The sequence below is a fragment of the Nanorana parkeri genome, unplaced genomic scaffold, assembly GCF_000935625.1.
Source record: "Nanorana parkeri isolate BGI_ZX_2015 unplaced genomic scaffold, ASM93562v1 scaffold491, whole genome shotgun sequence".
Classification (NCBI taxonomy): Eukaryota; Metazoa; Chordata; class Amphibia; order Anura; family Dicroglossidae; genus Nanorana; species Nanorana parkeri.
The window spans coordinates 732,841-756,570 of NW_017306759.1; the positions used below are offsets into that span (position 1 = coordinate 732,841).

The 23,730-nt window shown below is 47.0% G+C and overlaps 1 protein-coding gene across 1 annotated transcript in view; it reads left to right on the forward strand.

Moving 5' to 3' along the window:
- Window positions 1-780: 780 nt before the first annotated feature.
- The window catches only part of LOC108790666 (extracellular calcium-sensing receptor-like), a 24,038-nt gene continuing 1,088 nt past the window's right edge, over window positions 781-23,730 (forward strand). The window contains exons 1-5 of the mRNA XM_018560978.1: window positions 781-998; window positions 8,519-8,810; window positions 16,727-17,539; window positions 20,631-20,858; window positions 22,870-22,993. Of these exons, the coding sequence (XP_018416480.1) occupies window positions 781-998; window positions 8,519-8,810; window positions 16,727-17,539; window positions 20,631-20,858; window positions 22,870-22,993 (1,675 nt within the window). The remainder of the gene's footprint in view (window positions 999-8,518; window positions 8,811-16,726; window positions 17,540-20,630; window positions 20,859-22,869; window positions 22,994-23,730) is intronic.

Below are 23,730 nucleotides of genomic sequence, written 5' to 3' on the forward strand. Positions count from 1 at the left end.
TCCAAAAACTGTCTAAGAGGGGATTTCTCTGTACTATATCATCTTACTTTCGGCAGTGCCCCTAAAAGTTTGGCTATAGATACACTTTAAAAAATAGAGTTGGCCTTTTTGATGTGCTGTTTGAGCCTCTTATAGACAGACATGGAGAGACTGAGCGGAGGGGCTACATGACTGGGGGGGAGGAATAGTCCCGGGAGAAATAGTTAAGAGAAAATGGGAATAGCTGCTCTTACCTGATTGGACGTGGGAGTCAGGAACTGCGAGGGCTGAGGGACGTCCTCTTTCCGGAAATCGACGAAGGAAGCAGGTTGTCCCACCCTCCCTTAATGTTGTGATTATGGGTGTTTTCGGGGGTACTTTTGTCACGGCAGCTTGGCGGGTTAGGGTTAACCCTAACCCCTTTTCAGGTCAACCATCATTTACAGTATTATTTGTATATATTATTTGGTTTATTACTTTTGGTTAGGTTTTTGTTTGGTTTAATAAAAGGTCTGCTGTGGCCATTAAAATCCATGTCACGCAGTACGAGTGTTTTTTTTGGGTTTTGAACGAAGGGACGAAAATTGACGAATCCATCAGTCAAGAGATACTTAAAAGACAACACTAAACAGACAACTCTTCTATGTGTCATTTGGAAGCTTGTTTTACTTTTGTTACTACGATCTACCTGTTCATTGAGACTGCCCCCATTACCATTAAGGGTAAGCTTGTCATTCAGACCTTTTTAAAGGTCCCATGTCCATCTTTCTTTAACAGGTAACTTTCTGGCTTACCCCCAAAATGATCAGCCTGCATGTATTGCTCTGGAACCTGGTCCTGCCCCAGCTTATAAATGCCCCCAACTCTGAAGATACCCAGTGCCGTCTGGATGTAGCGGATCTGGAGGGAATAACACAGACTGGAGATGTGATGATTGGAATTGTGCTACCTTTTCATCTATTCTATGAATACAAGCTTAACACCTTCACCAAGAGACCACCCAGGTCCACCTGCTCAAAGTAAGTGATATCTGTGGTAGGTTTGGTAGGTCTGGTATTCTTGAATGCCTTGATTGTGTAAAATTATAAATTAAATATTTTACTGTCAGCAGTAGATAGGTAGACATTTAACACTTTCGCTGCCAAGCCCTCCGGAACATTTTGCACCTCAGCTGGCCACGCTATTTTTGCAATTTTTCCCATTGATTTGATTTTCAACTGCTGCATTGCTGGCGTTTGTAAAAGACCCCCCAAACCATATATTTTCTGAAAGCGCAGGCCCGGTAGAATAAAAAGATGGTGCTACTCAATTTGTGCAATAATAATTGCGCAAATGTTTCTCAAATTAATATTAAACCGATAAAAATACACCATTCAATTGACAAAGCACACTAAAATCAGTATCAGCGCAGGGGCAGGGAAAGGGTTAAGCTGCGGAAAAATTTGGTTCTGTTCGGATATTACGATTCGGTTCTGAAATTCAATTTGGTTCTGTCACAATGTCCGGCAATCCATGCCGTATTTTTCCTTTGGTCTCTGGTGCTGGGCTGCCAGCCTCTTGTGATCCACAGGGCTGCAGCCAATCAGCAAACCTCCGCCCCTATATACCCCTTCCTCACTTGTTGCCCTGTGTTCGAGCAACAAGTCCTATCCTTTGTGCCGGACTCCCTGGGATTTCTTGTTTCCTTTTCTGGATCCCTGCATTCTCGATCTTTCCTATGTTTCTGGTCTCCTGTGCTTTTGTACCTTTGTAGATTCCTGTGTTGGGTTACTTCCCTTGCTTCCCTGTGCTTTGTGTTTTACTCCAGCGTACCTGGTAACCTCCCTGTTGGCTTTTCCCTCTTGCTCATTCTTGTGTCCCTGTTTGTTGCAGTTCCTGATTGCTCCTGTGTGTTGGCCCCCTCCTTGCTTGTATGTTCGCACTCCCTTCTCTCTGTCCTCTGGTGCAAGGCACATTCCCCTAGTGCTGTCCTTGTGCATGGCATCTGGTGCATCTGTGGCTGTGCTGCGCAGGTCTCCCATTGCACAGCTTCCAGTATATTTATGTTTGAGTCTTCCTGTATGTTCCCCGGTGCATATCACCTAGAGTTCGGGTAGTTCTGTGTTACGGACGCTCCCCTGTGTATACGCGCTATATTTGAGCTCCTGTATTTGCACCATCTCTTGTGTGCATCTTCCCTGCATAGCATGCTCCCTTTGTGCATTCTCAGTATTAATGTCATATGTCCTTTTATGCTCCCAGTGTGTCCTGCTAGTGGATGGTAATCACCTCCTCTGTGAGCCTTTGCACCTGTGCTGTTCCTGCATCCCTCTGGTCTCTGAGTGTACACCGATTGTGTAGGAAACCTGTGGTTATTTTGCTCTGCACTATTGTGCACCTCCCCCTTTCTCCTGTGCAAACACCTGTTGTGTGTTCCCTTGTGTTACCTGCTCCCTGTGCCACGCATGTTCCCTGCGTCTTCCCACTAGTGTCTGTTTTCTATATCTTGTAGCCTATTTCTTATCCCATGTGCTGTCTGGCACCCTGTGTCTTGTGGTCCCTGAGTACCCGCTGGCACTGTGCCTGCACGGGTGTGTGAGAGAGCAGCATCCTAGGAGCTGTCCCGCAGCTCAACATCCACACCATCAGTGGCTCTGGGGAAGACCAGGCGGCTCCTTAGATCCTGCAACTCTGGCACACCTGCGTTTGTTGTGCTGTCACACTGTCCCTGCATCTTCAGAGACCTGTATCCTTGCCCATTCCTACTTCAGTCCCTTTATACTGCTCCTGGTGGTCCAGTGCCCTAATCGTGACAGGTTCAAGGTCTGAATCTCCTAGACCCAAATGGTACTTGGGATCTGAATTGCATTGGGGAGCTCCTGAATGCCATTCGGATTTGGGAGCCTTATACATACTGTATATTACTAAAGCTGAGGCTCCCAAACCCAAATGGCATTCAGGAGCTCCCCAATGCAATTCAGCAATTCGGATCCCAAATACCATTCGGGTCTAGGAGCCTCAGCTTTAGTATTATATGTATACACTGTATATGGCTCCCATGTTGCCGTAACGAAACTTTGTGTTCAGATCCATTCGGATGCATTAAACTGAAAAACACAACTGATTGGCCAGAAAAGTCACATGTCCGATTCATTTCCGTTTATGAATGAAATTTGGACGGGATTCAAAATTTGGAAACGGAAATTTGGATTCGGACACATTCGGATGCATTGGGATTCGGATGTGTCCAAATGTACAAATTTCGTCTGAATTTTGATTCGGTTCGAAATGAATCGCACATGTCTGATAGGTAGTAAACCAGTGAACAGTAGATTGCTAGCTCTAGAAAAGTCTACAACAAGGCTCAAAAAAAATCTCAGATAAAGGATCTTGTTCAGACATTGAACTGGGCTAAGCGAAAGCTGCTACTGCATGGGGGAATCCAGCATGTGCCTCGAAGAGCGAGGCACAAGCAGCCACACAAGGACAGGTGCAGGGGCTCACATAGGGAAGGAAACCCCTCCACTAGCAGGACAGCAGGGCCTCACAAGGAGTACAGAGAATCACAGCACACATAGGGAGCATGAATAGGCCGGAGCCTAGGGCAAGCAGAGATATCTGTACAGGGGAAGGTACTAGTTACAGGCACACAGAAGAGAGCACAGAGATAGCGGGGAAAATCGTACAAACATGGTAGGATACCAGCACACAGGAACTACATCACATAGGAACACAAGAACCAAGCAAGCTAGGAATAGCCAACAGGGAGATCATGAGCAAAGGGGGAAATACCAACAGGGAGGTCACGAGCAAAGGGGGAAATGCCAACAGGGAGGTCACGAGCAAAGGGGGAAAATGCCAACAGGGAGGTCACGAGCAAAGGGGGAAATGCCAACAAGGAGGTCACGAGCAAAGGGGGAAATGCCAACAGGGAGGTCACGAGCAAAGGGGGGAATGCCAACAGGGAGGTCACGAGCAAAGGGGGAAATGCCAACAGGGAGGTCACGAGCAAAGGGGGAAAATGCCAACAGGGAGGTCACGAGCAAAGGGGGAAATGCCAACAGGGAGGTCACGAGCAAAGGGGGAAATGCCAACAGGGAGGTCACGAGCAAAGGGGGAAATGCCAACAGGGAGGTCACGAGCAAAGGGGGAAATGCCAACAGGGAGGTCACGAGCAAAGGGGGAAATGCCAACAGGGAGGTCACGAGCAAAGGGGGAAATGCCAACAGGGAGGTCACGAGCAAAGGGGGAAATGCCAACAGGGAGGTCACGAGCAAAGGGGGAAATGCCAACAGGGAGGTCACGAGCAAAGGGGGAAATGCCAACAGGGAGGTCACGAGCAAAGGGGGAAATGCCAACAGGGAGGTCACGAGCAAAGGGGGAAATGCCAACAGGGAGGTCACGAGCAAAGGGGGAAATGCCAACAGGGAGGTCACGAGCAAAGGGGGAAATGCCAACAGGGAGGTCACGAGCAAAGGGGGAAATGCCAACAGGGAGGTCACGAGCAAAGGGGGAAATGCCAACAGGGAGGTCACGAGCAAAGGGGGAAATGCCAACAGGGAGGTCACGAGCAAAGGGGGAAATGCCAACAGGGAGGTCACGAGCAAAGGGGGAAATGCCAACAGGGAGGTCACGAGCAAAGGGGGAAATGCCAACAGGGAGGTCACGAGCAAAGGGGGAAATGCCAACAGGGAGGTCACGAGCAAAGGGGGAAATGCCAACAGGGAGGTCACGAGCAAAGGGGGAAATGCCAACAGGGAGGTCACGAGCAAAGGGGGAAATGCCAACAGGGAGGTCACGAGCAAAGGGGGAAATGCCAACAGGGAGGTCACGAGCAAAGGGGGAAATGCCAACAGGGAGGTCACGAGCAAAGGGGGAAATGCCAACAGGGAGGTCACGAGCAAAGGGGGAAATGCCAACAGGGAGGTCACGAGCAAAGGGGGAAATGCCAACAGGGAGGTCACGAGCAAAGGGGGAAATGCCAACAGGGAGGTCACGAGCAAAGGGGGAAATGCCAACAGGGAGGTCACGAGCAAAGGGGGAAATGCCAACAGGGAGGTCACGAGCAAAGGGGGAAATGCCAACAGGGAGGTCACGAGCAAAGGGGGAAATGCCAACAGGGAGGTCACGAGCAAAGGGGGAAATGCCAACAGGGAGGTCACGAGCAAAGGGGGAAATGCCAACAGGGAGGTCACGAGCAAAGGGGGAAATGCCAACAGGGAGGTCACGAGCAAAGGGGGAAATGCCAACAGGGAGGTCACGAGCAAAGGGGGAAATGCCAACAGGGAGGTCACGAGCAAAGGGGGAAATGCCAACAGGGAGGTCACGAGCAAAGGGGGAAAATGCCAACAGGGAGGTCACGAGCAAAGGGGGAAATGCCAACAAGGAGGTCACGAGCAAAGGGGGAAATGCCAACAGGGAGGTCACGAGCAAAGGGGGGAATGCCAACAGGGAGGTCACGAGCAAAGGGGGAAATGCCAACAGGGAGGTCACAAGCAAAGAAGAAAATGCCAACAGGGTGGTCACGAGCAAAGGGGGAAATGTCAACAGGGTGATCTCAGACACAAGAGAATCAGCACAAAACAGGGATCCAAAAGCGTAAACTCACACAGGCGCTCACGGGAAACACAAGGGGTCTGACACAAGAAAGATGACTTGTTGCTCCAACGAAAAGCAACAAGTGAGAGAGTGCTAAGTAGGGGAAGAGGTGTGCAGATTGGCTTCAGCCCTGTGGAATCCCATAGGCTGACAGCCAAGCACCAGGGACCCACATGAAAATCTGGCATGGATTGCTGGACACTGTGACAACAAATTAGTAAACTAAACCTGAGATTGTAGTCCATCCCGGGAGCGAGCTTAGAGGTGTGGCTACTTTACAACACACACACAGGGACCACTGGGGACAAGTGTATACATAGGTGTCATGAGGTTCTGCAAAACCTCTGTGTTGCCGGGGTCAACAGCCAACAATATGCAAGACAAATGCTAGAGAGGTGTAAGTCTATAGACAGATGGTAAAGACAAACAGCAGACAATGGCAGACTGATGTCTAGGTTGGGCATAGACAAAACGAGTGGTTCCAGACAGGTATATTGAGCAGTAACGGACAATAGCATAGTTAGTTAAGAGGCCAGTATTAAAGATAAGACATAGACAAGCTAATAAATATAGTCCCATGAATAAAAGGAATACTCCAAGATATGAACAGACAGATAGAAGTCAGAGAGACCTCTGTCCAGGGCATGAGTAAACAGACAAACCAGTTGTTCTGGATTTGGCTCAATTTAAAGTTCACAAATGCGATCAGGTGTGCACAGCAGATACTTGATCAACAGCACTGAGTTAAGGTGCCCATACACCTTGCGATCATCGGGCGAAACTTTTCGTCCGATGATCGAACCGTCGTACGACTTTCGTACGGCGGCCCCATCCTGCCCCGATTATCGCAAGGTTCAATCAGCAGTAGTAAAAAAAAAACACCTGGACGAATTGCGGTAATCGACCGCATGTATTTTCATTTGCGCATGAGCAGTGTTAATCGTATGACTTTTGATGCACGGAAACACCACTAACCTTGCAAAAATCGTACGATCGACTGAAATTTTCAAACATGCAGGAAAGACAAAAGTCGTACGATTGTACAGTACTGGCGGTTGCACACTACCCATACACCTTACGATTGTCGTACGAAAAGTCGATCGCATACGATAATCGTGCAATTATCGTTAGGTGTATGGGCACCTTAACCTCCTGCCGTCCGCCCGTTGAGAAAAAATGGACGGACGGCAGACTCACACATGCGGGTTGCTTTTTTTTTCTGCTCCCGCGCGTGCACGGGCAGAAGAATCCCGCCCGTTCTTTACAGCCGTCACCGGCTGTTTCACATACAACCAATCAGCGGCTCTATAGCCTGCCGATCGTATGTATGTGCTGTCTTTGCGCCCCTCCTCGAATGCCGCCACCGACGCCCCCCTCCTGACCCCTCACCTTCAATCCTGGGATCAGCTAGCCCATCTGCGGCTCGGGAGGGCGTCAGGAGGTAAGATGGGAGGGAGGTCAGCATCTTCCTCCTTGCTGATTTCCCTCCGAGGTCTGAATGCAGAAGTGATGTGTATTACATCACTTCTGCATTCACCTGTCAGTCATCTGGCTGCTATAGCCAGAGAGAAGAAGCAGATGGAGCAGATCTGTGCTTCATCAGCTTCTTTTGGGGTTCCCAGGTGACATTAGAGGTCTTAGAGACCCCTAATGTCTCCATAAAGAGGACCTGTCAGTGTGCCTGTGCTATCACTTTGCTTTGTCAAATAAGTAAAAAAAATATGAAAGTCACATATAAAAAAGTAAAAAAAAAAAAAAAATGAAAGCCATCAAAAACTGATGAGCGGTAAAAGCTTTTATAGCGTCGCCTATGGCCAATTTTGGGTATGGTAGTTTTTTTAGGTTTCGCGTGCGCAATTTTAAGGCTTGACATGTTTGGTGTCTGTTTACCCGACGTGAACTCTTATATTTTAGCAAAAACATTGGGTAATAATAAATGTTTTATCATTTAATATAGGGGAAACAGTATTTTTTTTGTTTTTTAATTTTCTGTAATTTTTCCTTATTATATTAAAAAATAAAAACCCGTAGTGGTGATTAAATACCACCAAAAGAAAGCTCTATGTGTCCCTAAAAAAATGGTATAAAATTCATTTCAGTACAGCGCTGCATGACGGAACAAATTTCAGTCAAAGTACCACAGCGCTGAATACTGAAAAATGGCCGGGACAGGAAGGGGGTGAAACACCGCGGACTTCAAGTGGTTAAGGACCAGCAGATGGCAAAGGTTCATTAAAGGAGAGCTATGAGGTGGGTGCTTTTTCACTCACCTCATAGTTCTAGCCGACCTGTGACAATGAGACTGTCACAGGTCGGCTCAGTAGATCGGGAGGTGAGCGAACACATACCGGCGTTCGCTCACCTCTCCATCCTGTCACAGCTCTCTGCCGTGACAGAGGAGGGGATGGATTCCCCCCTCCCCGCTCCGATCCGCCAGCGCTGACTGGCGGATCGGACGGGGGAGGGGCTGGGTACAGCTGGCTCTGCCTCTAGATAGGCAGAGCCAGCTGTCAGTCACGCAGCTGGGCGGATCCCGGCACAATTGTCGGGATCCACTTCAGCTGTGGCGTCTCAGTATACCGCGAGCTGTAGCTTGCGGTATACTGAGCCTAGGGTGACGGGAGGACGCTAGTTTGTGTCCTCCCGTTACCCTAAGGAGAACTATGGGGGAAAGCCTTAACCCCATAGTTCTCCTTTAAAATTACTTTATCAACACTTTTGTGTGACAGTCTTTAAGTAGATCACATTTTATTCTATGTAAAAATATTAAGGCAAGGTCACTGAAAAAAGCAGCTTCACTTCTGATCTCCACATGAAGCTGAAATAGCTCATATCAATTTATTATAATACAGTGTCTGTCACATTTACTTGCACTGAAGGTTATCTGGCTCTATAAAAAATGTTTATTTAATCAGTCCTTTCATTAAAAACATATCTTTTGTCTTGTTTGATTACATTGAAGGTTCAGTTTTGAATACTTCCAGCAGCTCCAAGCGATGTTGTTTGCCATAGATGAGATCACAAAGAGTCCAACTATTCTTCCCAACATCACGCTGGGCTTCCAGGTCTATGACTCCTGTCTGGTGATACAGCAAAGTTTAGAAGGTGTATTGCACTCATTGACAGGAAACGGGATGGCTATCCCCAACTACCGATGTCTTCAAGGTGTCCCCCTAAGTGCTGTCATTAGTCACCCATCATCCACACACTCTGTACTCCTGGCTCAAGTTCTCGGGCTCTTCCGCTACCCTCAGGTAACTCACACCGAGTTGATCATTTCAAATACGTTATACAGTATTATGACATTTGGGGCATTGTTTTGTGTAAATGTTTCTATCAGTATGGAAGCAAGGGTTGAAATGTTAAGTAATTAGAGCATTACTTCCTCTATGAGTTCTAGGAATATACACTATATTGCCAAAAGTATTGGGACGCCCCTCCAAATCATTGGATTCAGGTGTTCCGTGAAATTTCCTTGCTACTCAATATTTCACGGTCACCTGTTAGTGATATTATAACAAAGTGGAAGCAACTGGGAACAACAGCAACTCAGCCACAAAGTGGTAGGCCATGTAAAATGAAAGAGCGGGGTCAGCGCATGCTGAAGAGCACAGTGTGCAGAAGTCCTTCAGATTGGCACAGCAACAGTGCGTAGAGAGCTTTATGGAATGGGTTTCCATGGCCGAGCAGCTGCATCCAAGCCTTACATCACCAAGTGCAATGCAAAGCGTGGGATGCCGTGGTGTAAAACTTGCCACCACTGGACTCTAGAGAAGTGGAGACGTGTTCTCTGGAGTGACCAATCACGCTTCTCTGTCTGGCTGTGTCTGGGTTTGGAGGTTGCCAGGAGAACGGTACTTGCCTGACTGCATTGTGCCAAGTGTAAAGTTTGGTGGAGGGGGGATTATGGTGTGGGGTTATTTTTCAGGGGTTGGGCTTAGCCCCTTAGTTCCATTGAAGTGAACTCTTAAGGCATCAGAAGACCAAGACATTTTGGACAATTCCTGTTCCAACATGATTGCGCACCAGTGCACAAAGCAAGGTCCATAAAGACATGGATGGGGGAGTTTGGGGTGGAGGAACTTGACTGGCCTGCACAGAGTCCTGACCTCAACCCGATAGAACACCTTTGGGATGAATTAGAGCGGAGACTGTGAGCCCGGCCTTCTCCTCCAACATCAGTACCTGACCACAGAAATGGTCCAACATTCCCATAGACACACTCCTAAACCTTGTGAACGCCTCCCCAGAAGAGGCGGAGCTGTTATAGCGGCAAAGGGCGGGCCAACTGAATATTGAACCCTACGGACTAAGACTGGGATGCCATTAGTTCTTGTGCTTGTAAAGGCGTCCCAATACTTTTGGCAATATAGTGTATATGCAACTTCAAACATTGGGATATTTCTTAATACAGTTTCTTTATATGTCTGGTGACTCCAGTGCTGCTACACGTAGTCCACACTGCGACCCTAAAATGTGATGAAGTGATGACACCTTCACCTGTGATGAAGTCTGACACCTAGTAACCTTACAGTGACACTAAACTCAGAATTGAGACTTTGGTAATGATGTGTGTCAAGGGGATACAGGGTTTGGACTATCCTGAGGACACACAAGTCGTAAAATGACAATAAACTCAGGAATTAAACATTAAAAATGCATTCAAGTACCTTAACTATGAACAAAAATCTATCTTATTTGTGTATCACTCGGCTGTAGACCCTCCAATCATCTCTGAATTGGTGATGACACTGTCTTTCCTTCTGGAGGGGTGCTCCTTTTGTTCCCCATGGTCCCTGTGTGTGTTGTAAAGTAGTCACCTCTCCAAGATCACTCCCGGGATGGACTACAATCTCAATACAAATGAGTAAACTAAACCTGAGATTGTAGTCCATCGTGGGAGCGAGCTTGGAGTGGGGGCTTCTTTATGGAGTTGCCCACCCCTTGCCTAGGCAGAGTAACTGAATGGGCCTCAAGAATAGTTATTGAATGATATAAGATGGAGCATATTAATAAAAAGTATACTGTTGCAGTATAGTGTGACATGTCTTTTTTGCTTACGTGTAAAGTTCATAGTGAAGGACCAAGAAGACACTTAACATGTCCCATGGTATATGTGATACTTAGTGCCCCATTTACAAATCAACAGTATGGTCTTAACAGGGCCATGCATAGGCTTAACTATAAAAGCACAGAGCAGTTCCCTCTGCTTAATGTTGCAGAGAGAACTCCATGACTAGAATCGAGGCCAATGACATGACATTGCCAATCTCTTACAATCATGGAGCTCTCATTGACCCATAAGGCATAGATAACTCAACTGGACACTGGAGGCTTCACACCGTTGCCTGCATTTTATGGATAGAAACAGAGAAGAATGATGGCAGACCAAGTGGTCCATCAAGTCTGTCCCTTTTTTGAGTTTTTTTTTCTTGTTTTGGATTTTTAACCTTTTTGTTTTAGTAAAGAACTATGTTTGTCCCAAGAACACATATGTGTGACACATGTGCAGTGTGGACTAAACACCAGTGGATAGTGATATACTCTATACTATAGACCAGTGGTTCTCAACCTGTGTAACCTCATGACCCACATTTGTCCTCAGTCATTAAGTCATGACCCAAGTCGCACTGCAATGGAACGCACAGCATTACGGTACCATGCGTTCCGGTGCGGCCGATCGAACTGTGGGTTGGTAGGTGCATTTGGGATGCCATTCAAAAGCCTGGGGTCCAATGTGGGCTGTTGTACTGTGATGGAGCTCCATCCATATGTGCAATGCTTGCACAGCTCGATGGTTGACATCAATCTGGTCCAGGCACACAAGGGAGTTATAAGTATGGATGGAGCTCCCTCACAGCCGTAGCCCCAGCCCATCCGAACTAGGGATGGTCCGCCGGTTCGAGCTTTCGCCGAACGCCGAACTTTATTGGATGTTCGCGGTCTATTCGACCTGTCACTGCTAGCTCCGCCCAATTGTTTATGTCTTGCTGGCATCTGTCAAAATGCCATTATGTGGCGGGAGTCCGCGGGGAGCGGAAAGGACGGTGGCCGGCGTTTAAAAAAATATTTTTTATTTTTTATTGTTTTATTTTTTATTTTGTCGTCGTCGTGGACAACGCTGGACATCGTGATTGACCCTGGATTACGTCGGTGGATCCATTTTAAAAAGAAATAAATAAAAGACATGTCAAAAACATGTCTTTTTTTTAAATTAAAGGATTTTATCAAGTCTGGACTTTTTAATAACTATTCCTCTCCCAATCCGGGCCCTCTCTTTTCTACCAAACCAGCACTGCCTTTCCACTGGCAGCAGCTGCAATCCGCGCACCCTGATTTCTATTCCCCTACTACCTAGAACCGGTCCTTCCTTCTCATGTGCCCTCTGGAATGCACGCTCTGTCTGTAACAAACTCACCGCTGTCCACGATCTTCTTTTCTCCAATTCCTTTAACATGCTAGCTGTTACTGAAACCTGGCTTCAGGAATCCGACTCTGCCTCCCCTGCTGCCCTCTCCCATGGTGGCCTCCACTGGACGCACTCACCCAGACCCAATGGACGGAAAGGAGGTGGAGTGGGAATCCTTCTATCCCCACAATGCACTTTTCAAGTTCTGCCTTCACCTCCCTCTCTATCCCTCTCCTCTTTTGAAACCCACTGTATTCGCCTATTCTCTCTGATTTCTCTGAGGATTGCTGTTACATACCGGCCACCAGGACCAGTATCTCGCTTTCTGGATGACTTCTCTGCCTAGCTACCCTACTTTCTCTCCTCAGAAACATCCACTATCATTCTTGGTGACTTTAACATTGCTAATAACATTAACATCCCGGCTTCCGCTCAATTTCTTAACCTAACCTCTTCTTTTGATCTAACACAATGGTCAGACACTCCTACTCACTCTGATGGTAACATACTAGATCTTGTTTTCTCTCACCTATGCACTCCTTGCAACCTCGCCAACACCCCTTTCACCCTCTCAGACCCCAACCTTCTCAGTTTCACCCTCATCCTATCCCCAACACTGAATCCACCTACACGGCACACTGTCACCCGGAGAAACCTTTGCCACCTCGACCCTTCTCTTCTCTACTCTGCTACTGACTGCCTCTATGACAAAATGTCACCCCTGTCCTGCCCTGACCTGGCTACTTCTGTCTACAACAGCTCCCTCTCATCCTCTCTAGACACCTTGGCTCCTCTCACTACTCGCAGGCTTAGACCACGACCACTACAACGTGGCAAACAAATGAAACCAGAAATCTCAAGAGACATAGCCGCACTCTTGAACGACTGTGGCGAAAAACTAGGTCTCTGCAAGACTTCACCCTGTACAAAGCTGCCCTGATTTTGTCACTCTCATTCACAAACTCTCATTCAGACCCCGCCAACTCTTTTCTACTTTTAACTCTCTACTATGTCCTCCACCACCACCGCCTACAAACTCACTCACTGCCCAGGACATTGCCATTCATTTAAAAAATAAAATAGATACAATTGGGGATCAGATCGCCACTGTCCAATCAACTTCCCCTATTAATGTACCAGACCCTCCCTCACACTTGTTACTTTCCTCTTTTGTCCCTGTCACCACAGAGGAAGTTACAAAGCTCCTCTCTGACATCCACCTCACCACTTGCCCCCTGGACCTTGTTCCCTCACCACTACTTCGGTCACACTCTTGCTCTATCCTAGACTCTCTTACTCACATTTTCAATCTCTCACTCTCTACTGGAATCTTTCCCTACCCTCTGAAGCATGCCCTGATCACCGCAATACCCAAAAAACCCTCAATGGACCCTACCGACCTCAATAACCTCAGACCTATCTCCTTACTCCCATTCACCTCCAAACTACTAGAATACCTCATCTACAGCCGCCTGAGCCGCCACCTCTCTGATAATAACCTTTTCGACCCCTTACAATCTGGCTTTCGCCCCATACACTCCACTGAAACCGCCCTCCTAAAACTCACTAATGACTTACTAACAGCTAAAAACAACGGCCACTATTCCTTACTCTTGCTATTAGACCTCTCTGCTGCTTTTGACACTGTTGACCACCTGCTCCTCCTCAAAAAACTCCAGTCACTTTGCTACAAGACTCTGCTCTCTCCTAGTTCTCCGCCTACCTAAACGCTCCTTTAGCGTTACCTACAAAATCTAACTCCTCCCTTTCTCTGTTCCTCTTCCTCTTTCTGTAGGGGTCCCCCAAGGCTCTGTCCTTGGACCCCTTCTCCTATCTACACTTTCTCCCTTGGTCAGTTAATAACCTCACATGGCTTCCAATACCATCTCTATGCCGATGACACTCAAATATATCTCTCTACTCCGCAACTCTCCCCCTCAGTGTCCTTGCGTGTCACTAATCTACTAAATTACATATCAGTCTAGATGTCACAACATTTCTTAAAATTCAACCTTTCAAATACTGAACTCATGATATTCCCTCATATCATGAGGGCCAAGGTCCCAACATCCAATCACTATCCAAATCCTGTCGCCTTCACCTTCGCAACATCTCCAAAATACGCCCCTTCCTCACCAATGAAATCGCAAAATTACTCATCCACTCCCTTGTTATATCTCGTCTTGACTATTGCAACTCCCTCCTCATTGACCTTAAGGGCCTGGTAGGTAGGGACTTTAAGGGGGAACCCCTTCCACTACACAGGCTTCTCCCCCTTCAGTCTATCATGAATGCAGCTGCTAGACTCATTCACCTAACCAACCGTTCAGTGTCTGCAACCCCTCTCTGTCAATCCCTCCACTGGCTTCCATCCCCCACCCCCCGGTCAATCCCTCCACTGGCTTCCAATAGCCCAAAGGATAAAATTCAAAATATTAACAATCACTTACAAAGCCATCCACAACTCTGCCCCCGGATATATCTCAAACTTGGTCTCAAAGTATCACCCTAACTGTCCCCTCCGCTCATCCCTAGACCTCCTGCTTTCCAGCTCCCTTGTCAACTCCTCCCAGGCTTGCATCCAGGACTTCTATATAGTCTCTCCCATCCTCTGGAACTCTTTACCCTAACCTGTCCGTCTGTCGCCCACCTTGACTGCCTTTAGGCGATCCCTAAAGACTCATCTCTTCAGGGAAGCCTATCCCACCTCAATCTAACCACTCGACTATCACGTTCTCAAACAGTTCATCCCCACACAGATACCTCCTCATGTATCACTTCACCCTCCCTTTTAGATTGTAAGCCCTCAGGGGCAGGGCCCTCCTTACCATCTTGTCTTGATTTGTATTGTGATTGTAATGTCTTCCTTATATTGTAAAGCGCGGCACAAACTGTTGGCGTTATATAAATCCTGTACAATAATAATATTTTATTTAACCCTTTAGTGAATGGGTAGGGGTACAAGTACCCCTTACACATTCACAAAGGAGGGGGGGGCGGCATCTGGGTGCCCCTTAATTAAAGGGGTACCCCGATGCAAATAAGCTCCCTTGCCCGCAGACCCCCACAACCACCGGGTCAGGGTTGTGGGGAAGAGGCCCTTGTCCCCATCGGCACAGGGACACCCTTCGCGTGCTGAGGGTATGTGGCCAGGTGTGGGAGGCGCTTGCTTGTCCCCCCCCCCCTTTCTGGCCTTGCCAGGCCTATGCTCGGATCAAGGGTCTGGTATGGAATTTTAGGGGGGACCTCATGTCCCCCCCCCCATTTTTGGCAGTGGGGTTCCTTCTTAAAATTCCTACCAGACCTTAAGGGCCTGGTAGGGACTTTAAGGGGGAACCCCACACACTTTTTGTGTGTTTTTGTTACACGGGGTCCCTCCTCACTATTCCTACCAGACCTTAAGGGCCTGGTATGACTTCAAGGGGGAACCCCACACACTTTTTTTGTGTTTTTGTTACACGGGGTCCATCCTCGCTATTCCTACCAGACCTTAATGGCCTGGTATGACTTCAAGGGGGAACCCCACACACTTTTTTTGTGTTTTTGTTACGCGGGGTCCATCCTCGCTATTCCTACCAGACCTTAATGGGGGAACCCTACGCTTTTTTAAAAAAAAGAATGGTCCCTCCTAACATTCCTACTAGACCTAAAGGGTCCGGTATTGTTTGGGAGGGGGAACTGCACACTTTTAGAGTAAAAAAAACACGGGGGTGTTCGGCCCATCACTAATCCCAACACAAGCAGACACTCGGCACCGGGCAGCATATTTTGAATGGCTGCTTGGCACGAGAACGGACAGTGCTGTGAAAGGGGAAGGCAGTAGAGCCTCTCACCCAGAAAAGTGGAAGGCACACGGCGACCCACTGAACATGGGGTCGCGACCCCCTTTTGGGTCATGACCCACCAGTTGAGAACTAAGGCTATAGACCAGGGCTCAAAATTACAATTTGGGAGTGAAAATTGCGTGGGGGCGAGTGGAAATTAAGCCATTGAGTCAAGCACTCGGTCATGTACCGAGTACCCAACTCCTGGAGGAATACCAGATGGCTTACCCGTATGCTGCCGCCCACAGCAGTCCACCTTTCCATGTAAAGATGGCTGGATGACGGCAGCCATCTTTACTAAGGTCCGTTGTTCGACTGAGAGCCAGGTGTTCAAGTGAGCGCCAATCAGAATCCTCCTTTTTCCCGCGCCAATCATTGAAGACACTGACTGGGCGGTCTAATAAGAGGCGGGCGGTGATTGGCTGTTTGGTCCTGTGCTGTCCGTGATCGATGTAGTAGGTGAGTAGTGGAGGCGGGGGAGAGCGCCGAGTGGCTGTAGTGGGATGTTGTAGGTGTGCAGGGCTGGTTCTTTCCATGTCATTAAGCTGTTAGAGCTCAACCAAAGTATGTTAGCCATTTCCAGGAACTGTACAGAACCATACAGGGTGCCTTCTAGCTTATTAACCCCTTTAAGCCCGGAGTGTTACACCCCTGTCCTGTCCCGGTGTTCTATCATTCCAGGGCAGGACAAGGCAACTAGTGGCGAGTAACTTTGAAGTCCTGGCTAGTAGCTCAGGACATGACATTTTGAGCCCTGCTATAGACTGTATGCTAATAGGATGCAAGTCTATCACAACAAGATAAAGAAAACAGATATCTATTTATAACACATTAGTATTCCTCTGTCTTGTCTTAGAATATTAGATTTTGAAGAAAAATTTAACGGGTCTACAGTATATTAATTCTCATTAAATGTAACATTTGTTTCCTCCAAAAGATTAGCCATTTTGCTACAAGTCCTCTCCTCAGCGATAGAAAAAGGTTTCCCTCTTTCTTCAGAAACGTTCCTAGTGATGCTTCCCAGGCCAGGGGCATAGCCCAGCTGTTGCTACATTTTGGTTGGACATGGGTAGGTCTGCTGGGTTTAGACGATGATTATGGACAGCAAGGCATTCAGCTTGTCAAAAAAGAGGTCACCCAAGCTGGGGCATGTGTGGCTTTTACTGAAAACATAGTCTCCAATCAACCTGACCTAAATGCCCCACATATTGTCAACGTCATAAAAAAGTCAACAGCAATGGTGGTGGTTGTCTTCTCCCAGGACATCGAGTTTGCTGTGGTACTGGCTGAAATGGTGAGACAGAATGTTACCCGAAGAATTTTTGTGGCCAGCGAGACTTGGTCAACTTCTACCCTCTTCTCTATGGGAACCCTTCAACAGTTTGTTTCTGGCACAATTGGATTAGCCCTCCACGGTGGGATAATCATGGGATTTAAGGAGTTCCTTACTAAAGTCCATCCTTCCTCACCCTGGGGAGGAAAGTGGGTGAAGATCCTGTGGGAGAAAACTTTCAATTGTACATTAATGGACAATAGCAATGTCACGAGTGTTCCAAGCACTTCCATCAAACTGTGTACAGGGGAGGAAAGCCTTGAAAGAGTTCAGAACAGCTTCACCGATGTCTCCAACTTGCGAGTCACTTACAATGCTTACATAGCCGTACAGATTGTAGCCAGAGCTCTGGAAGATCTGAGAAGTTGCTCCAACAATGACAAATGTGCCAGTGTTTCCAGTTTCTATCCATGGCAGGTACTAAACATTTTTGATTTTTAGTAACATAGAGTTGTAATGTTTTTGCCAAGAAAATAAACTTAGCTGAAGGGATTTTATTTAAAAATGCAAGCTTTTAAGTAAATTTAATTGTTTGGATCAACAAATGTACTGTATGTATTCATTATATTTTTATTTCTTGACACCAGAACAATTTGCTCCATTTTACTGACCCACGTGCACATTTCATAGGTTAGTGAGACCTTCACAGGGCCTAAAATACACTATATTGCCAAAAGTATTTGGACGCCGGCCTTTACACATACATGAACTTTATTGTCATCCCAGTCTTAGTCTGTAGGGTTCAATATTGAGTTGGCTTCGCCCTTTACCGCTATAACAGCTTCAACTCTTCTGGGAAGGCACCCACAAGGTTTAGGAGTGTGTCTATGGGAATGTTGGGCCATTTGTGAGGTCAGATACTGATGTTGGAGGAGGAGGCCGGGCTCGCAGTCTCCGCTCTAATTCATCCCAAAGGTATTCTATGGGGTTGAGGTCAGGACTCTGTGCAGGCCAGTCAAGTTCCTCTACCCCAAACTCCCCCATCCATGTCTTTATTGACCTTGCTTTGTACACTGGTGTGCAGTCATGTTGGAACAGGAAGGGGCCATCCCCAAACTGTGCCCCCAAAGCTGGGACCATGTAATTGTGCAAAATGTCTTGGCTGATGCCTTAAGAGTTCCCTTCACTGGAACTAAGGGGCCAAGAAAACTTTACACTTGGCACAATGCAGTCAGGCAAGTACCGTTCTCCTGGCAACCAATGGCCATCCAATGGCCAGACAGAGAAGCGTGATTGGTCACTCCAGAGAACACGTCTCCACTTCTCTAGAGTCCAGTGGCGGCGTGCTTTACACCACGGCATCCGACGCTTTGCATTGCACTTGGTGATCTAAGGCTTGGATGCAGCTGCTCGGCCATGGAAACCCATTCCATGAAGCTCTCTGCGCACTGTTGTTGTGCCAATCTGAAGGCCAAATGAAGTTTGGAGGTCTGTAGCTATTGACTCTGCAGACAGTTGGCGACTTCAGCACACTGTGCACTTCAGCATGCGCTGACCCCGCTCTGTCATTTTACGTGGCTTACCAGTTCCTGGCTGAGTTGCTGTTGTTCCCAGTTGCTTCCACTTTGTTATAATACCAGTAACAGTTGACCGCTGAATATTTATTAGCCAGGAAATTTCACGGAACACCTGAATCCAATGATTTGGAGGGTGCACCAATACTTTGGGCAATATAGTGTATCTTCCAAGCCCTTAGTTGTCATTCAACTTTAGTTAGAAACAATCAGCAGGGTTTTTTGACTCAGCGCCTTATAAAATGACAGGCTCTAGCTACAGCATGGGAAGAAAATGTTTAACTACACAGAGCAGAAAAACTGTTTTTATTTTTTTTACAGGGCTTAGTGGACAACTTAGAAGTTTACACATTTTTTTTTGATCCACCAAGAGACCAACTGCCTATAGCACTTGGTCCCGTTCGTATCAGTGGCCCCATTGTGGAACAAACTCCTTTTTATTTATGATAATGCTATCGCCATCCCAGTCTAAAGCCTACAATATGGGAGCTACTGTAGGGTGAAGAACAGCCAGTGTTAAAAACCCGCCCCTCTCTTAGCTGACTGTATTTTTTACTCTAATCAACAAACAATCAGTGCTACAGAGCTGTGTGATAGAGCTTCTGGCTGCTGGTAAACATACAGAGCAGTGGAAGCTCTTACACGGAGCCATGCCAGTGCTGATTGTTCTTTCGTAAAAGATCACTAAGCTTTGCAGGACTGTGATCAGGGCCGGATTTACTCCACCTGCCGCCCCAAGGCCAGGTTCCCTAATCCCCCCCCCCGCGCCGCTACCCCCCCTCCCCATCAATTGAGAATGGCAACCAGATGGCACCCACAAGGTCACCGCTGCCGCCCATCTGCGCTCTGCCGCCCCGAGGCCGGGCCTCGGTGGCCTTGTGGGAAATCCGGGCCTGACTGTGATCCTGTAAATACACAGCCCCAGCAGATAGATCATAGCCTGCAGCACTAAGTATCCTCTCATGAATGGAAGCACTGGTCTCCAGACTGGCCCTTGCTGCCAGAGATCAGCGCTGTCACTCAAAACCCTATCTCCGTGCTAGAAGTGTTGGGTGCTTATACTGTCTGACCAAGCTGCTTGGCAATGACGAGATGGATTTGAACGGGGCCAAGTGCTATATGCACTTGGTTCCCTAGCAGGCAAAGTAAAAAATAGAAATGTTTAGTGATACTTCTTATTTCGCACTTTTGTGTTGGAACATGGACAATAATATCACATTGCCAGTTAATTGTTACAAACAGATTTAAAAGTGTTCACATTTTTGTTTTTCCTCCACACCAGGTAGAACATTTTCTTTATTCATGAAAATCATGTCCCCCCCTTAATCTTCTTACTTCCAACGTGAACATATTTAAATTTAGTAGCCTTGTCACATAGCGTTGGTCTTAATTCCCCTTAGTTAGTTTGATTGCCCTCCTCTGGACTCTTTCCAGCTCAAGGGCATCCTTTCTGTGGATTGGGGACCAAAACTGGACCGCATACTCCAGATGAGGGCGAACCAGCGATCTGTAAAGTGGCACAATTATAGATTTGTCTCTACAGTACATCCCCTTCTTGATACAGGACAGGACTCTACTTGCTTTGTTTACAGCAGCCTGGCACTGCGAGCTATTATTCAATCTGTGGTCTACAATGAACACCAAATCTTTTTCCATATCTGACTTCCCACTTCAATATGGTGTGCTAGTGACATCTTTAACAAGTTTCAGTATTGGCGGCGCCATCCGCGGTCACTTCGAGCACCCACGCTGACAGGGATACCAGGTAAGGGGTGCAGCAGGATTCTGGAATATATATAAGCTGAAATTTAGAGGTACAAGCTGCACAGTGTCAGCCGGTGAGTTTTCAGGAAAAGATGTTCACTAACCCATCCCAGGACAGGGAATCATCTTGGGAAATGTCCATTTACAGATTTCAGGCAGGAAATGGTTATACACATTTTATACAAAACAGTTTATCGTGAACACATTTCTTCCCGTCTCTGACTTTGCAGCTCCTTCCCTACATGAAAAGGGTCAGGATGAAACTGAGCAGTGGGATGGAGCTTTACTTTGATAAAAATGAAGATCCACCAGCAGTCTATGACATTGTGAACTGGTATCTGAGTCAAGAGGGAACCATTCATCACTTCAAGGTTGGCAGTTATGACACAACAGCAACTCCTGGTCAAGTATTCAGAGTTAACACCAGCATCATCCAGTGGCCGACCGGAGAGCAACAGGTCTGTCCATGGGAATTGCATATTTTACATTTCAGATTATGAATGAATATCAATAGGCAGAACCACAGAGCATATTATTTGATTACATCCATGTGGCTTCACAGAGGGGTTTCCTACTTTTCACAGCTCCAGGGCTTTGCCAGAATCATAAACTGTAATGACAAATATGAGCAGCACTTATACATACTAGATACATTCTGACATTAGGCCCTTATCAATTCAGTTCTGATGGCACTAGGGTTGCACAGATACTTCGAGTACCAGTGCAGATACTTGGCATTCTCATGAGAACTACTGGGGTTGCAGCGGTTGCAGCTGGGACCGGGCTCTGGCGCTCCACCACTGTCCTGAAATCATTAGTCTGCATTGTTGTAGAAAAACTGTCACATGACAATAAACAAAAATGTATCAGTACTCATACTCGCAAAAATGGTATCACTGCATCCCTTTATTTATATTTATAAAAACAAAAACATACAATAAAACAGAGATGTACTAATCCCGGGAGCTCCGTGTGCTCCTTACAAATGACAGCTGCCTCCTAATTTTTGAATTTTTCTCTAGTGTAGTCTTGGAGCTCAAAAGTATCGGTACCTGTACTCCTACTTGTACCGAGTACTGTACTTGGTATCTGTGCAACCCTAGATGGCACATTACAAAGGCATTGTAAAAATGTGTGCACGTGCTTCAGCTTGTAAAGGAGCAATTTGAGAAGCAAGCTCTACAGAGCACTTAAAAATCTTTCATCTAGCTTGAAGTAACTTTCTAGAAGACCTCTCATCCGGTCTGGCCCATTTTGCTCAGTAAAATGGGAAAACCATAGTATTACTGAAATTTATTGGCACTAAAAAGTGTATGGGGAGGAACCCCACCCTCAAAAATGGGGGAAAAAACATGGGGTCCCGCCTAAAATTCCATACCAGACCCTTGATCTGAGCATAGGCCTGGCAGGACCGGAAAGGGAGGGGACGAGCGAGCGCCTTCCCTCCCACACCAGGCCACATGCCCTCGGCACTGGGAGGGTGTCCCCGTGCCGATGGGGACAAGGGCCTCGTCTCCACAACCCTGACCCGGTGGTTGTGGGGGGGTCTGCGGGCAGGGGGGCTTATTTGCATCTGGGTACCCCTTTAATTAAGGGGGCACCCAGATGCCGCCCCCCCTTGTGAATGAGTAAGGGGTACTTGTACCCCTACCCATTCACTAAAGGGTTAAATAAAATAGTTAGTAAAAAGTCCAGACTTTTGATAGAGAGCGAGAGAGAGGGGAGGTGGAGAGCGAGTGAGAAAGAGAGAGAATCTAGTCTGCCTTTTTCCTAGAGAAGGTGAGAAGGTAATCCCCGTTTGAGCTATTCCCCACAGCATGTATGACTTGTCTGAGTCTCTGCAGGAATCAGTCTGCTGTTTGACACCTTGGTCCAATTCTTGATCCCTGGTCATCTGTGCAACCACTTCAGAAATTCCCCTGAAACGCCTTCTAGGTCTTTTTTTTCCTGCCTGGTTAGATGCTCTCACTATCCCTCTGCCGTATCTTAGCAAGAAGCGCTTGTGGAAACATCCTCTGAGGTCATGCCTGAGAATGCTGTTTAAACCTGCTCACTGCAATTGGGAGTTGTCTGAGCAAAGACCTTTGGATCCTGTACCCATAATCTCTGTCCCAGTTCTGCCGATACTCTTTTAAACCTCTGCCTGTTTCTCACCATTCCTTGTTATCCATCTACCGTTACCTCTTGCCTGTTTCTGGATGACCCTTGCTCTTTGGCTGCCCTGACCTTTTGCAAGTTTGTCCACAGCCTTGCCTGCGGATTTTGTGCCACTCCCCATTTCTGCCTACTGTCAGCTGGGGCCATAAGCTGCATGACAGTCTATTTGTACATAACAATCCCCCCAAAACAATCTTTGATATAAAACAAACACCAGGTCAACAAAAATATCTGAATATATACAAAACTACTAGTTGTCTATAATGTTGGTAGCTTTGAATAATGGGTGTTTTATGATTGGCAAATCATCAGGTCCCCCAATCAGTGTGCAGTGAAAGCTGCCCACCAGGATTTCGGAAGGCTCCTAGAAGTGGACAACCTGTCTGCTGCTTTCAATGTGTGCCTTGTCCCCAAGGAGAGATCTCCAACCAGTCAGGTAAATGATGACCAAATACTTTGCATCTAAGAGGTCTAGGAATGGTCAAAATTGTTTCATATCAATGCTGTCCATTTGTAAAGGTATTTTCCACCAGCTGGATTACTGCTATAACAACCACTTACAAAGCCATCCCCAACTCTGCCCCCGGATATATCTCAAACCTTCTCTCAAAGTATCATCCTAACCGCCCCCTCCGCTCTTCAAATGACCTTCTGCTTTCCAGCTACCTCATCAACTCCTCCCATGCTCGCCTCTAGGACTTCACTAGAGCCTCTTCCCTCCTATGGAACTCTCTACCCCAACCTGCCCATCTATCTACCACTCTGACTGCCTTTAGGCGATCCCTTAAGACTAATCTCTTCAAGGAAGCCTATCCCACCTCAACCTGACCACTGAATTATCACTTTCTCAGACAATTTATCCCCACACAGCTCGCTCCTCATGTATCACTTCCCCTCCCTTTTAGATTGTAAGCCCTCAGGGGCAGGGCCCTCCTTACCATCTTGTCTTGAATTGTATTGTGATTGTAATGTCTTCCCTATATTGTAAAGCGCTGCGCAAACTGTTGGCGCTATATAAATCCTGTACAATAATAATAATAATAATAATATTGCAGTTAGCATGCTCTATAGTTTACATGTAGACCTGCCAATTATCTGTCCAAGAGTCTAGAGTGAAAGAGCGGATAGCTTCTGTTTTTTGAAGTTGTATGCTTCCTATCAAAAAGACCCTAC